General features: G+C 42.9%; 1 protein-coding gene across 1 annotated transcript in view; it reads left to right on the top strand.

The window, feature by feature from the left end:
* actn1 (actinin, alpha 1) overlaps nt 1-16274 on the top strand; it is a 69268-nt gene that overhangs the window by 36836 nt on the left and 16158 nt on the right. The window contains exons 6-9 of the mRNA XM_048600449.1: nt 4458-4605; nt 8813-8963; nt 12445-12553; nt 15469-15609. Of these exons, the coding sequence (XP_048456406.1) occupies nt 4458-4605; nt 8813-8963; nt 12445-12553; nt 15469-15609 (549 nt within the window). The remainder of the gene's footprint in view (nt 1-4457; nt 4606-8812; nt 8964-12444; nt 12554-15468; nt 15610-16274) is intronic.

Raw genomic sequence — 16274 nt, forward strand, 5'->3', positions numbered from 1 at the left:
TCATCAATTTCTAGACTTGTGGTTGACCTGATAATTGTACAAATGTTGAAAGGTGTCAGTGCAGTAGTTTAATAAGAAGTTCATTTTAACATCGAGTTAAGATTGATTTCTCTAGACCTTGCACAGTGAGTAGCTGAGCCCAGGTTCAATCCCCAGTGGATTTCCCCATGGAAAGCAGTGGCCTATTTACACTCTTTCCATGGTTTTGGTTTGGAGAGGAGAAAGTGAGTCTGTGTTTATGCTCCCTATTCTGATCTCTCTCGATCAGAAGGCATTGGCCTAATGGTATTTTCGCTATACTATCAATCCAGAATCCCTGGAATTGTTCTGAATACCCAAGCTCAAATCCCACCACGGCAGATATTGGAACTTAAATTCAATAACAATCCGGAATTAAGAATCTAATGATGACTGTTATCAATTGTTGGAAAAACTTTAGAGAAGGCAACTGTTATCCTTATCTCATATGGCATGCATGAGACTGCAGATCCTGGCTTAACAGCCTTCTTAGCAATTAGAGATAAGCGACAGATGCTGGCTCAATACCCGCATTCTATGAATGAATTATAAAATAACTCCTGTATGTCAATGTAAATGTGGGCAAGGACAGAGCTATGAGTCATAGTTCAATAATCCTCACTTTATTAACCTTCTGGAGTGGAAGCTTATTACAGGAAGAGGTTACTATCTCAGGAGGAAGGTGAATTTATTTAACAGGAAACATAAGAAAGACGAGAAGTGTGTAGGACCCTGAACAGAGCATTCAGCGACGCTGATTGGCAATGTAACATTTCAAAAGATCATTCCCATGTCATTAAACACTGCTAAAGATTTATTCTCAGTAAGCCTGGCATTTGGGCAACAGGCAAGGAAGGTCGCCAAACTGAGAAGCTGTTAACTGTCTCAGACTCCTGTCCCTGTGAAATGGGAAGTCTGTGGAATATATAATCCTCTCCTCCAGCCCCCAGGAAATGGAGTTTTCAGTCCCTGCAAAAAGAAAATAAATGACTGGATGAGTGCGGCTCCAATAACACTCGAGAAGCTTGACTGCATTCAGGACAAAGCAGTCTGCTTTATTGGCACCTGTGCACCCCTTTCAACATGAACCCCCTCTATGGCCAATGCCCAATAGTAGCGCTGTGTACTGTCTACAAGATGCTGTTCAGTAACTCACCAGGACTCCTTTTGACAGCACCTTCCAAACCCACAATCTCTACCATGTAGAAGGACAGGGTAGCAGATGCATGGGAGCACCACCCACTGCACGCTCCTTTCCAAGCTACATACCAATCTGATTTGGAACAATTTCACTGTCACTGGGTCAAAATCCTAGAAAACCCTTCCTCATAGCATTGTGGAAGTGCCTACACCATATGGGCTGTAACAGTTCAAGAAGGCAGTTCACCACCACCTTCGCAGGTGGCTCGGGAAATTTGGCATGTCCATAATGTCCCTCACCAACTTCTACAGATGCACCATTGAAAGTATACTGCCTGGGTGCATAACAGTCTGATAAGGTCCTGGGCAGAGCAGTTGCCATAAGAAACTGCAGAAGGTGGTGTGCACAGCCCAGACCATCACAGAAGCCAACCTTCCATCCATGGACTCTATTTACATGGCTCACTGCCGCGGAAAGGCTGCCAACATCATCAAAGACCTATCACACCCTAGTAATGTTCTCCTACAACCTCTTCTATCAGGCAGAAGATACAAAAACCTGAACACATGCACAAGCAGGTTGAGGAACAGCTTCTTTCTGGCTGTTATCAGACTATTGAATGGACTCTAGCCTCAAATAATGTAACCCCTGTGCCTCTAAGTCTTTTTGATCTGTACATTTTTTTTTTCTTTATTCATTCATGGGATGAGGGCATCGCTGGCTAGGCAGCATTTATTGCCCATCCCTAATTGCCCAGAGGGCAGTTAAAAGTCAACCATATTGCTGTGGGTCTGGAGTCACGTGTAGGCCAGACCAGGTAAGGATGGCAGTTTCCTTCCCTAAAGGACATTAGTGAACCAGATGGGTTTTTCAGACAATTGCCAATGGATTCATGGTCATCTTTAGATTCTTAACTCCAGATATTTTATTAAATTCAAATTCCACCATCTGCCATGGTGGGATTCGAACCCAGGTCCCCAGAACATTATCTGGGTCTCTGGATTAATAGTCCAGTGATAATACCACTCGGCCATTGCCTCCCCAAATATCCTTTGCTTGCTGTGATCTGCCTGTACCGCTCATAAAATTTTTCACTGTATTTCAGTACATGTGACAATAAATCAATCAATCAGTAAATGCTGGCCCAGCCACATCCCATGAAAGAGTAAGGAAAAAACCTACTTGGGTTCCTCTCGATCCCTTACATTATGTGGTGCCATAATGTGGAAGTAGAATCCAGATGCATGAGAAAGGAAAAAGTGGGATGGGAGATTTAATCTCGAAAGTTCTTTCTCAGTCTTCCTTCTCCTTGCAGCCTGGTACTGACACAGACACAGAGCAGATTAACTTGTAGGCATGGGACAAAGGGAGAAAATGAACAAAGCAAAACAGATTAACTTATGGATTGTACAAAAAAGAAAATATATTGAATGAATGCATAAATGCATATTGGCTTCAGTGCTTAGTTTAAGTAGAATAGCACTTCACTTAACCTGTTTGGTCTGCTTTTTCTTCCTTTGACAGTCTGAGCCAATCCTAGGTAGCCATTGATGCCAACTGACTACTTGGCCACATTTTATCTTTAGACCTCTGTACATGCAGAAGGCTCGATCTGTTTGTTACTGCAGATCAATTTAAATTAATTAATTTAAAAATTCACTGGGATTAACAGACTTTGCAACCTTGTCTTTATGGGATTCCCCCTTTAAAAAAAGAAGTACTCAGAAATCATTCCACACAGCCGTCCAGATAACAGTGGTAGTCACATGTTATCCTCGTCTTTTTTCTAATGAGGCATTAAAGTAACGATATCATCAGTGAATGTAGTGCATAATCAGGGCAGTAAAGATCCTGCTGAAGGTGTGGGCTGGTTCAATTCTGAATCATGAAGTTCATTCCTTAGTGGAGTGGTAGGGGTAGTGGAGTGGTCAAAAGTGGTAGGGACATGGAATGCATTGCCAGAGAGGGTAGTGGAGTCGGCCTCATTAGGGGCATTTCAGCGGCTATTGGATAGGCATATGGATGATAGTACAAGGTAGCGGTGGAGGTTAGATGGACCTTAGGTTTTGGGAAAAGTTCGGCACAACATCATGGGCCGAAGGGCCTGTACTGTGCTGTACTGTTCTATGTTCTATGTTCTATGTTATGAAGTACATAGATGCAGGAAGACAGCGTCTTTTGTCTTTAGGATGCCAAAGGCATTGTTCAAATAATGCATTCACTTCGTGTAAGTTCACGCATTGTGACTGTGGCTTTAATGATGCCTTTGCAATTGCTGATGAAATTTATAGGGTATCCTGAGAAATGCACCTTGTTCAGATCTACTCTGTTGTGCAAACTGTGCTGGATTCTATTAATATAAACACATTCTTTTCTTAATGTGCAGAAACAACCAAGTCTTTTTTTTTATATAAAGGACTCGTTTGTGAGAGGCGAAAGTCTCTGGCAAGGCCAGCATTTGTTGTGTGGTCATAACTGGCCTTCACAAGGTGGTTCTTGAACCAACCCAGTGGTGATGGAAGAATGGAGATTTAGTTCCAAGTCAGAACAGTGTGTGACTTGAAGATGAAACTGCTGGTGGTGGCGGTGTTCCCATGCGTTCTGCTGCCTTTGTCCCCTCAGTGGTAGAGGTTGTAGATTTGAACGGTGCCATCAAAGGAACGTTTTGCTGCAGTGCATCTTGTAGATGGTACACTCTACTGCCACGGTCAGGAGTGATCATTTAATTTGATGTGATAGCCAAGCAGGCTCCTGTTCTCGTGGTTGGTATCAAGTTTCAGAAGTGTTGGAACTGCACTCATCCAGACAAGTGGAGAGTATTCCAACACAGTCCTGACTTGTAAATGGTGGACAGGGATTCAGGAGGTGAGTTACTTGATGCAGCAAACCCCAGTCTCTGACCTGCTTTCATGTGCCAAATTTTTTTATGGCTGGTCTGGCTCGATTTCTGGTCAAAGCTAATCCCCAGGATATTGATGATGGTGAAAGAAATCCACGATGGTAATGTCATTGAATGCCAAGGAAAAGTGTTTAGAGTTGCTCTTGTGGAGGTGGTCATCTGACTATTTGTGTAACTTGCCACTTAGCAGTTATGTTTTCAATTCAGGAGGTCAGTTTGATTGGTCTTCATATTTGCATTGAATTGGTTTCATGGTGTTGGGATCCATTCAGAATTTGGAAATCAATTTGATCAGGCCAGAGGTGGTGTAAGATGATGCTGCTGGGTTGATGAATGGAATTGGGGATTCCAGCGCTAACCTTATACTGTGTCTCTAATTGTACTTCATGCTGATTGCAGGATATAAACAATGCCTGGGGCTCATTGGAGCAGGCCGAGAAAGGTTATGAAGAATGGCTGCTCAATGAAATCAGAAGGTTGGAGAGACTGGACCATCTGGCTGAAAAGTTTAGACAGAAAGCTGCAATCCACGAGGCTTGGACCAATGGTAAATATTTTACTGCCTAAAGGCACAAGAGGTTCACAGGAAAAGTCAATGTCTGGAACATTTTGCATCCCTTAGGCTACATGCCACTGAATGTCGGACTGTCTCAGTCAACGGCAGCCTAGAGTGGAAGGTGGTTTTATATTAGCCATTTTTGTTGTTCACATCCTTTGGCCTGATATCCATCCAACAAATGGCAAGGTGATTGGCAGAAAGGGTAATGTTTGATTTGCAGTGGTCATTCTTGGTTATATTGCTAAATAATGGCTCCCAGGAGTCATTCATCATAACATGCCATTGGAGCAATCAATTTTTCTTCAGTAAACTGCTGTAAACTCAGACTCCTTACTTTTGAAGAGTTTGTAAACTTTCTCACATAGAATCACAGATTCCCTAGGAATGCCTGTCTCATTCTCCTTGCGGCTGTCAATTTGTGCTAGCAATTATTTGGATGCCCTCCTGAGTATTGTCATGGAGTCACAGGGATCAACAGCACAGACAAATGGCCCTTCAGTCCATTGAGTCTACATTCTGTATTAGGCATGCACCTCTGGAAGGATACACTGGCCTTGAAAGAACTGGCAGTGAAGATCTACCAAGATAATTAAATGCTTCCAGCACTGGTGTTACGTGGACCAATTATGTAAATGTGGCTTTGAGCTGTCTTTAGAAAGTTGGTAAGGGTCTAAATCAAGTTGAAAGGATTTGAAAGCAAGGCACTCACTTCCTCTAGTCGAAGAATTCAGAACAATGGGATACAATCTTTAGGTTAGAGCTCGACCATTCAGGGGTGAAATCAGGAAGCAATACTTCACGCAGGGGATAGTAGGAAAGTTAACTTCCCTCCCCCAGAAAGGCAGTGTGCGCTGAGTAATTCAAGGATTAAGCTCAAGTGGGCAGATACAGGGCAGCCATGATCTGATTGAATGACAGAACAGGCAAAGGGATTGAATGACATCCCCTTTGGCCTGTGTTTAAATCGGGTAATTTGGACTACGAAGGCCCGCAAGCTTGCTTCATGTAGGGTCCTTCCAGCTGGCAGAGGGAGAAAGGAAGATGTCCTTATCCCCTCAATCTACATTTCAGGCTGACACCTCTGAAGTGATGAAATGGCTCACTCCCACACTTTGTGGAAATAAGTATTCCGAAACACAGCTATTTTAGAGCAATGCATCACTTCCCTCCTCCGCCCACAGTTAGTCTGTGCTACCAGACCCGTTTGCGGCACAGTTACAAACATATCAAGCTCGTAGCAAAAATAAACGTGTTATCCTGCTGAAGTCTTACATAATGTGCCTGTTTGGAAATCACTTTAATGTTGATTTGCAGGTCGGTGTTAAACAGGGCTCCTACCCAGCCAACATTGGTGCAGTTTATAGCACAACACAGTGGAGCATTCTGGTTTTTGCAGATTGAATCAATCAACTTGAATAAATTCCAAGGTGATTACAATCCACACATCTATTCTCCCTCACAGTTGTGGATACAGTCGTTTTCATTTCGTAATGCCCCAGAAGTCCTTTGGTGTTCATTTAGTTACATCAGATTCCTCTGGGCAATTAAGTTTAGTCCAGATTTTTCCACATGTCTCCCTCTCTCTCTTGTTTTGCCACTGAAATATCCACAAGGATGGCCTCAAGTGACTTGGTATTGTCAACTGTAATTTTTAAGTGTATTATTTTGTTTGCCTGGCTCATAGGATGTGCTTGGTTTCTGGTTAACATTTAGATCAATGTCACTGACTATGTCCTGGCTACAATGAGGAGCTATGACACGAGTGTGCAGCCTGTTGCTCCTTGATGCTGTTTTTGTCCACCACTGTGCTACAGTGTCGTTCTGCCTTTTTAAAAGCCAGCGTTGAACAGGAAGTAATTTTCGGATTGCACTGAGTGCTAGGTTAACCCACTTATAAGGAGGTGGCATGAAGTGTGTTTGGAACTGCATGCGTGTGTTTTAATCTTACCAAACAGATCGAAGGCATTTTCCAAAGGAAAGGAAGTTGACTTTAGAGATTAACCTGCCTTGCCTTTTCATGAACCATCTTGCAGCTGGTTACTTGGCAGTTTGGGATTAGTCAAGCTGGTTAATGATCCATTGTTATCTTAGTAAGTTGTCGATGACTTGAAAGGATCCAGTGATGAGAAATGATGATAATTATCAGGAGTAACTCTATTATTCTAGTGCACAGAGTGTTGTGTGTATATGGAATGAGGAAGTGGTAGATGCAGGAACAGTTACAACATTTGAAAGATGTTTGGACAGGTTTAGAGCGATATGGGCCAAATGCAGGCAAATGAAACTTAGTTCAGTTTAGGAAATCTGGTTGGCATAGATGAGTTGGGCCAAAGGGTCAGTATAAGTGACATGGTTTGTTCAATAAACAATGAAAAGAGCTGGAATTTATATTGTGCTTTTCACGGTCACTTCAAATCTCGCTGATTTACAGCCAGTGATGTACTTTTGGAAGTAAAGTCAATCTCGTAATATAGGAAAATACAGCAGACAATTTGCAGTCTCCCACCAGTCATGGAAATATTTATTTTTGTGACGTTTGTTTGAGGAATAAACTTGAGTAAGAAAATCAATTCTTTGACACAGCACACCTGAGAAGGTAGATATGGGCCTCAGTTTAATGGGCGATCTGAAAGTCAGTACCTCCTGAGAGTGCAGTGCCCCTTCAAGTGTTGTAACTGGAGCATCAGCCTTGATTTTTGTGCCAAAGTGCTGGAATGGGACTTGAACCTGGAAGCTAGTGATTCAGAGGTGCGAGTGCTACTGACTGAGCCACAGCTGACACCCTAAGCAAGAACTTAGATTTCCATAATGCTCTTCACACGTAAAGGATGTCTGTGTATTTTAGTACATGTTGGAGAAAAGAAAACCAGTAGATGCTGAAGATAGGGAGAAAAGGAGAAAGAGAGAGGTTTTCGAGTCTTGCATCTTCAAATGGGCCATTTGGCCCTTCAGATCTGAGCTGACTCTTTGAGAGAACTGTCCCATTTAGTCCCATGTGCCCTATCTTTTCCTGTAGCCTTGAAAATTGCTTCTCTTCAAATATCTATCAATGTTCGTTCATAAATTTCAAATACACATCCGGTTGTTTTGTTTTTGCTCCTTTGGCGTTACTCTTGCATGACCACGTACAAATCATAACAGTCTCCTATGTGAAAGATATTTCTGCTCTGGTTCATTGGCCAATTACTTTAAGTCTGTGACTTTTGGTGACCGCTCCAGGGAAATAGTCTTGCCCTATTCGCATCGTCAAAATCGCTCCTGATTTTGAAGAAGGGTTTGGAGATGTTAAAAGCACAGCAGAGGAGAGTAATTGGCAGGAGGCTTTTTACATCCAACAGAGGGGTAATAAAAAGAGATGGCAAAGAATTAGCTGCCAATTGTTCGAAGGAGTGGTCACAAACAGTGCAAGAGTGAGGAGTCACTGGTTAAGAAACAAAATGGCCCTGCTTGGATAGACAGACGGAGATTGTGGCACTAGGGAAGTATTTGAAATCTTGAATGATAGTCTTTAATCACAAATTGTCTGCAGCACAGGGGGCCAGTATATCTTGGCAAGGATGGAGTGTAGGTAAGGGATGTAAGCTACGAGTTCCTAAGTTGAGATGTAGTCAGTAGAGGCTGGGGAGCAAGGAGCGCATTGGAGCTACGAGTAGTTTTATCAGATTCTGCAGCAGACCACTCAATTGCTTGAACATAGTGGATAGTGGGAAATTGTGTAGGTTGGTGTATGGAGCTGTAAGGAAACATAGCCAACTTTCCCACACTGCACCTGGACAGATCCAGCAAAATCGCCCTCCATCAACTTCTGAGGTGATAAAGGCATGCGTTGGATTTTCAGTGGCTGAGGAAAGGGGATCATTTGTGAGGTAGAAGAAGGGGACCTTGGAAATTCGTGTTTGCAGGGAGCAGCAAGGGTTTCAGGCTTGACAGTATGGCTGAGGATCTGTATGGCTGGGTTTATTCAAATTCTGGTAACAGATGGATGATTGTAACGAGTGGCAATGCTGTGGGGATAAATAGAGAAGATGAAGAGATAAGTTGCTGGTTGCTGTTTCGTAACGAAGTGGTCAGTGTCACTAACATGCGTTCCTTCCCCTAATTACCTGAAATACGGTGCCTGTTTCATTAAAATACCTTAGATTTTGTTAATGGACTGTACACGTCATTGTGACTTGTATCTAACTCCCTGTTTCAGGTAAGGAGGAAATGCTGATGGCAAAGGATTTTGAGACAGCGACCTTGTCTGAAGTGAAGGCTATATTGAAAAAGCACGAGGCCTTCGAGAGCGACCTTGCAGCTCACCAGGACCGTGTTGAACAGATCGCTGCAATCGCCCAGGAGCTGAAGTATGTATCTTGGTGAAGTTTTGCTTTTAAAGAAGGCAAAGGATTGGAGCTGTCCTGAGTGATTGCTCCGTGGAAGATATCCCTCAGGGATATTTTAATCCAAACAAATTGGTCGAAGTTGGTTTGCCGGCCCTGGTTGTGTGTTTCCTCTGATCAGAAGGCTGCCTGTTGCCTAATTGAAGGCGAGAGACTTTGAAATGCAACTCGGCATTGTTTACACACACACACACATAGCTTCCTCTTGGCAGGAGTGTGAGGGTGGAGAGGCTTTAGTATCCAACTGAAACATTGGGCAGAAAAAACATCCTGCCACTCTGTGTGCCTTATGCCAGCTGACATAAGGCTTGTAAAACTAGCTTGTCTGCTTCTCCCATTTGGAAGAAAAGGAAAAAGGTGACAAAAAGAGATAAGCGGCAGAAGACAAATACTCATTCCCCCCTCTTCCCCCTGTTGCTTGCATGGGCCTTGCAGAGGCCCATCTCATTGATCTGTAGTGCGTTGGTCCTTCAGGGATGACAGCCATTTGTTGTGCTTTAAGTCTCATGCCTATAGCTGGAATCACTGGTGTAGTAAGAACTGAGTAATGCCGTGCTCCTACACTGACTCATTTGTGTGAAAGGTTTTGTTAATTCTTTAATAGAGTGTAGGTGGCATTGACAAGGCCAGCATTTGTTGCCCTTGAACTGAGTGCCTTAGTAGGCCATCAGGAGGCAGTTAAGAGTCCCCCACATTGGTGTGGGTCTGGAGTCCCTTTAGATCAGATGGCAGATTTTCTTCCGTAGGGGATATTAATAAACCAGATGTTTTTTGTGACGATTGTTTCACAGTCGCTGTTCTTGAGCTAAAAAATTGAATGCGCTGGAGAAACTCGACAGGTCTGGCAGAATCTGTGGTGAAGAATGGGAAGAAGAGTCATACGGGACTCAATGTCAGCTCTGTTTCTCTCTCCACAGACACGACCAGACCTGCTGAGTCTGTCCAATATTTTCCGTGTGTATTTCTGATTTACAGTGTCCGTAGTAGTGTTCTCTTATTATACCATTCCTGACTCTAGTTTTCACTTCCAAATTTTACTAATTGAATTTAGATTCTACTGGCTGCCATGGTGGGATTTGAACACACATTCCCAGAGCATTAGCCTGGACCTTGAGATTATTAGTCCAATTTTATTGCCAATGTACCACCTTCTCATCCCAGGGTATAACCTACGATATGGCCCTAGTTAGAATGAAGCTTTGAGTTAGTAGTCCATGGGCCGTTCTTGTCTTTTTGCAAAGGAGTTGCATAGTCCATTAGTTAAATGTTGGACTTATGTGAGTATGGCATGGATTTGGTGAAGGGTTAGGCATGATGGGGAGTAGTGAAGTGTAAATGGGCACATGCAGTTTCTTGTGTTAGCATCAATATGGCCAAGCTGGAGGACAGAAAGAGTAGTAAGGTTCCAGCCAAGTTGTATTATATCTTACAGTGCCTTTTGAGATTTTATCCAACAGCTGGAATATCTATCTTACCACAAAATATATCCTGAGGAGCTAAACACTCAACTGTCTCTGGATTTGTCGTGATTTACAGCAGTAAACAATGTTAAGATCCTGGGGTCTCTTCCAATATCCGTCTCTGGGCCTAGTCATGACGATTTTTTTTTTGGCAGCTGTGCAGTTTTGTTCGAAACCATAGTGCCATGAGTTTATTTCTCTGGAAAATAATGCTAAATTTTCTAATCCTTCACGGTTTGCTTTCTCCCAAATTGGAATTCTGGAGGTGTCTGCGGTCTGCCAACTATTTTTGTGGGTAGGTTTCCTTACCTGAGCTTAGGTACTGAGTCTCATCACGCATTTCATCAGTGGGCAGCAAGAGTGATGTAGGATAGGCTCTGACCAGTCTTCCGAATACCCGACCCCCTCTCTCAAACCGCAGTGCTGCTTCTCGTCCAGGGTTCGGCCCCTTTACGATTGAGGGGCTGACCATGAAGTGGGAGAAACTGCACCAAGGTCAGTGTTGGGATGGGCAGACCTTCTCTTGTGCTCAGAACAGGATGACAGTGGTGCTGGCATGATGGTGTGCGTGGCACAGACAGGCTTTGCCAGTCACGATGGGAATCCCGCACCAAACGGATGGGCCACGCAGGAGGATGTTGAGTAAATCACCTTCAATTCTTCATAGCATTTCAAAACAACGATACCAGACATAAAGGTGTCCAGTACCAGATAGGGACCAGAATAGATGATTAAAAAAAACTGGACTGTACAGTATAAAGTCAAGCCAGTGATGGCCGATCCTAGATATAGCCCTGACCCAAATCCACACAGTGATTAGCTGAATTATTAGTTAACAATCGAGGCGCTCGAACTGATTTATTTTCCTTCTTGCTGTTAACTTTCCCTAGCCTTGAGGATACTAAACCTGCTGTTGACCCCTCGGTTCCATTGGCTGATTTATTAACTTAGCAACATTCTTTAAACTTGGAGCAACTTGGTCTGCACAGTTCAGTCCTACATCATATTCTACATTTATTGCTGACTCACCAGGGGAAGCTGTAGCCAAGCAAGCAGTTTGCCTGCTCCTGGGGTTCACCCACTGTATATCAGATGACCCTCCCTTCCCCACACCTCGGGCCTTTGCCGTGACCAGCTCGGCATTTGCTATATTACATCACAAGTGATTATGCATCTGCCTGACAAGAAGCAAAGCTGTAGAAATAGTTCGTTTTGTCGATATACACCCAGTAATCTCTTGGCTCAGCGGTTTCACTATCCCCTCAATGAGGGAGTCATGGGTTCAAATCCCATTCCAGAGACTTGAGTCCATAATCTCGGTGCCACCTCTGTGCAGTAGTGAGGGAATGCTGCACTGAGGCACTGTCTTTTGGATGAGATTGTAGACCAAGATTGCTTCTGCCTTGGGTGTACGTAAAAGATCCCAAGGCACTGTTTGAGGAAGAGTGGGAGAATTCTTCTGATGTCCTAGCCAACATTGATAATTTGACCAACATCATTATCTACTCGTTCATCGTATTGTGATTTGTTGGACCTTTCTGTGAACAAATTGGCTGTCGTATTTGCTTTGCATCCCAACCATGATTACTGGGAAGTACCGTGGTGTGCCTTGCGAGATTGCAGGGTATGAGAGGCAGTACATAAACACAAGTTTGTTCCTGAGGAAAGGTGTAAACCCGAAATGCCGACTTTCCTGCTCCTCTGATGCTGCCTGACCTGCTGTGTTCCTCCAGCTCCAACTGTTGTCTGACTCTGGCATCTGTGGTTCTTGCTATCTCCTAGTTTGTTCTTCTTTCTGCTTTGATGTTTCTGCATTAAAATCCCCACACGAGAAGTTGGTTGCAGGGCAGTTTCTAGGGAAACGGTAGTGCATTCGTTTTCGGCACTCAAATATGAAGGAAGATTTGTGGGGGTGGGGTACTGATGAGCCTTTTGTTGGTTGTACACAGCCATTAGATAAGACGAATAATTTCTGACTTTTACAGTGAGCTGGACTACTGGGATTCCCCAAGTGTGAATGAAAGATGCCAGAAGATCTGTGACCAATGGGACAATCTAGGAGCCCTGACCCAGAAGAGGAGAGATGCATTGGAGGTATTTTCATTTCAACCAGTGCCTCGTGAACATAGTTTCTAATTTACTCTAATGTTTGTATGTGTGGTAGCTGCTATACAGGTTGTGCAGAGAACTACAGCTCAAATTTTTCTTTTTTGGAAGAATGAATGAAACAATAGAGATGATGTTCAACCTGACAAAACCTGGGTCAAATCCAAAAGGAGTGCTCCTTTCTGTTTTGGGCACCGCATTTGAGGAAGTTCAGGATTGGACGGGGTTTTTGTTGAAGTGCTTAAACTCTTTAGAGACTTTGAGGGTAGATCAAGACAAACGATTTCCTTTGGTCAGAAAGTCCAGAGTAAGGGCAATAATCTTCACGATTTGGGCTACACTACCAGGAAGATGTCCCATTAGCGTGTGGTGGAAATCCATGTCCCACGACCAGCACTCCACCCGCACACCCCGCCCACCCCCCAACCATTCCTCAAAAGAAAAATCTGTTGAGGTTGAGGATCAACTGAAAACATACAAAACCGAGATTAGCGGATTTTTGTTACACAAAAGTAATTGAGGGTTAAGGAATTGAGTTGATGGAGTGAAGTTGCTAGGTCAGCCATGATGTAACGCAATGGCAGAATGGCCTCAAGGGCCTACTCCTGTTCTGAATGAGGGAGTGATTAGCTTTTTGTCAGCCCTGTTCATAGTCTGAAACCACTGTTTCAAGTACAGTGATCCAATTTAATTTACAGTAAAAGTTTGGCTCAACAGTCAGCTTTGCCTGCAGTAACCTGGAGCATTATCGATATTTCTTAATCGACCCCCCTGGAGCAGATGGGACTTGAACCCAGGCCTCCTGGCTCAGGGGCACGGATACCACTGCTGCACCACAAGAGCCCTTAGTTTCTGAGATCAGGCATTTTCAGACTACATTAGCCATCAGCACCTGTAACATTCTAGCTGTGAAGGTGAAAACAGGTATAGTCAATTCACTTGGAGTTTACGGGATCAAGCAGTAAAATCTATTTCGATTTTGGAATTAGAAAGGCTTTTTAATCTGATTTCTTAAAACATACCTGGACTTCTATTTTTGTATACTGTCCTTGTAAGGAATTAGTCACTTCTCAAAAGTTAACGAAACAGGAATGATTTAATATTTTCAATGCTCAGCCTGTGTTGATGCGCATGGGCTTAACAGTTCATTGACATTCTACTCTGTGGGTTCTTTACATTGTCGGTGCTGCTGATAGTAAACCAGAAGATGCTGGAGATGAGAGGGATTCGGCTCAGTTAACCATGGGAGCAATCTGACTAGTGACTAGTGTCAATGGTCTTTAATCCAGCCCTGTAGTGATGGATCTTGTGATTGTGCTTGACCAGACTGCAAGCTCCCGGAGCCTTTCACAAGCTGTTTTCAGTATTCGTTAAGATCCTTTGAAGTCTGCTTTGTATTCATAACTTACCCATCTTATATGTTAGAGACTACAGCTTATGTTTTTTGATGCTCCATAAACCTGATCACGTTTGTACATCTCAGTTACTGAAAGGTTGAGTGTTTGTCTCGTGGTTTACGCAATAACTCTCAAATGAATGGAGCATAAATTAATTGACTGAGACTCACTTCTCTTCATCTACTTCACTTGAATGATATTTAGGCGTCTAGCTATTTTCTAATCAACGTTCAGAGATGTTATTACATCCCTCGGGAGTAGGTGGGACTTGAACCTGGGCCTGGTGACCCAGAGATGGGGACACTACCACATTGCAAGAGCCCCCTATACTTAGACATCTAGGGTAGCTACGAAGATTGTTTTCAACTACAGAGTGCTGACATGTCTGATACTTCATGATGAAAGCAAACAGCGGTGAAAAGGAGCCTAATTGTGAAAGTGAACGAAGGATTTAAAATTTAATTTTAAAATTGCTGGCTGGGATATGCTTTGTTCGTGCAGTGTTCAGATTTTTTATCAGATGATGTCAATCAAACTGTTGACCAATCTGTGCGAGTAGCAGGTTGCCGTGTCTGAAATAACTCCACATATCTGTCCCTAGATATGGAAGTATTCATGGCTTGGGATAGGCACAAACTTTGTCTCCCACTGCAACTGTTTGTGGCAAAACAAAGTTGTATGGGTAAAAGAGAACTAACATATTTGGGGAACAATATCAGCTGCAAAAAAGATTCAAACATTCTATTTCAGAGTTGAAGAATTACTGAGACCAAGGATTTCCATAGATGGTAAAGAAATAAGTACAGAACCACTGAAGGTTGGAGAGAGAAATAAGAAAATTTGTTTGTAAAAAATGGGAAGCATCAGATTTTCTTTGCCTCTTATCTAGCGCTCACGATTTTGCAAGCCAGCAGTATTGAGAGTGGAAAGGTGGTTCTGAGTATTGATGGGATGTCCTCTGAAGGACCTTGGATAGTCATAAATTACTGCAAGGAGCGAATTAGTTGGACAATGATTCAAAAAGATGTGAATGGTGTAAAGAGAGAAAATGTACCAGGGAACACTGGTTGAATGATGTGTGTCGGAGGATATTAACTGCAATGTTTTTGAGGAATTCAATATTCACGAACAGAATTTAGGTGGGAGTTTTGAAAATTGCAAAGAAATGAACAGTACAAAATGCTGCCAAAGACTTTGAACATGTCCAAGATTAGTTAATCACCAGAATGTTGAAGTGCAGAGTCCCATAGAATGCAGTGTTGGCAAGAAGGCTGTGCTGAAAACCAGACAGAAGGTGATGTATTGGGCCAGAGCTTTGGGTGACGGATAATTTGAATATTAACAAATGCTGAGTATTAAAGCCAAAAAATGTCTGCATAAACTCCTCACTTATTATTGCTGTCAGGGTGAATGATCAAACAAGCTTCCCTTTAATGTCAGTGAGCTGCCGTGAGAGATTCAATATCCTTCTTTAACTTGATGGTATGTGTTGGTTTTCCTTTCCAGAGGACTGAGAAGCTCCTGGAGACTATTGACCAGTTGTATCTAGAATATGCAAAGAGGGCTGCTCCCTTTAACAACTGGATGGAAGGTGCCATGGAGGACCTGCAAGACACATTTATTGTTCACACTATTGAGGAAATCCAGGTATGTATAGGACATTCAAGAATATACGTGTGAATATGCAAATTAGGAGCTAGAATAGACTACTTTGACCCATCAAGCTGGCTCTGCAATTGAATAATATCGTAGCTGCTCTGACTGTGGCCACCCATTTTTCTATTTGACTCCCTTGCTAATCAAGGATCTATCTAATTCTTACTTGAATATTCAATGACTTGCACTGTTCCCACCTCTTCAGCTAACATAGCAGATCCTTATTTTTAAAATGGATCCTCCATATCTAGTACCACCTGCAAAGGGGATCATTCTTTATGAATATTATGTGGCACAATAAGCTCATCTCTCATTCTGCTGAACTCAATACAGATTCCACCTGTCCTCAGAAGGTAACCAAATAAAAGCAAAATATTGCAGATGCTGTAAGTCCGAAATAAAACAAAGTGCCGGAGAATCTCTAGGCAGCAACTGGAGAGAGAGAAAACAGTATTGACCTTTCAGAACCCACTTCTAAATACCGAAGAGTCACATCAGACTTGAAATGTTAGCTTTGGTTTTCTCAATGGATGCTGCCAGACCTGCTTGAGTTTCTCCAACTTTTTGTAGTTTTTATCTCGTAAGATAACTGCCTCATTCCAAGAATCAGTTGAATGAATCTCCTCCGCATTGCTTCTAATGCGATCATGTCCTTT

This window comes from Rhincodon typus, chromosome 8, assembly GCF_021869965.1.
Source record: "Rhincodon typus isolate 14 chromosome 8, sRhiTyp1.1, whole genome shotgun sequence".
Taxonomy (NCBI): domain Eukaryota; kingdom Metazoa; phylum Chordata; class Chondrichthyes; order Orectolobiformes; family Rhincodontidae; genus Rhincodon; species Rhincodon typus.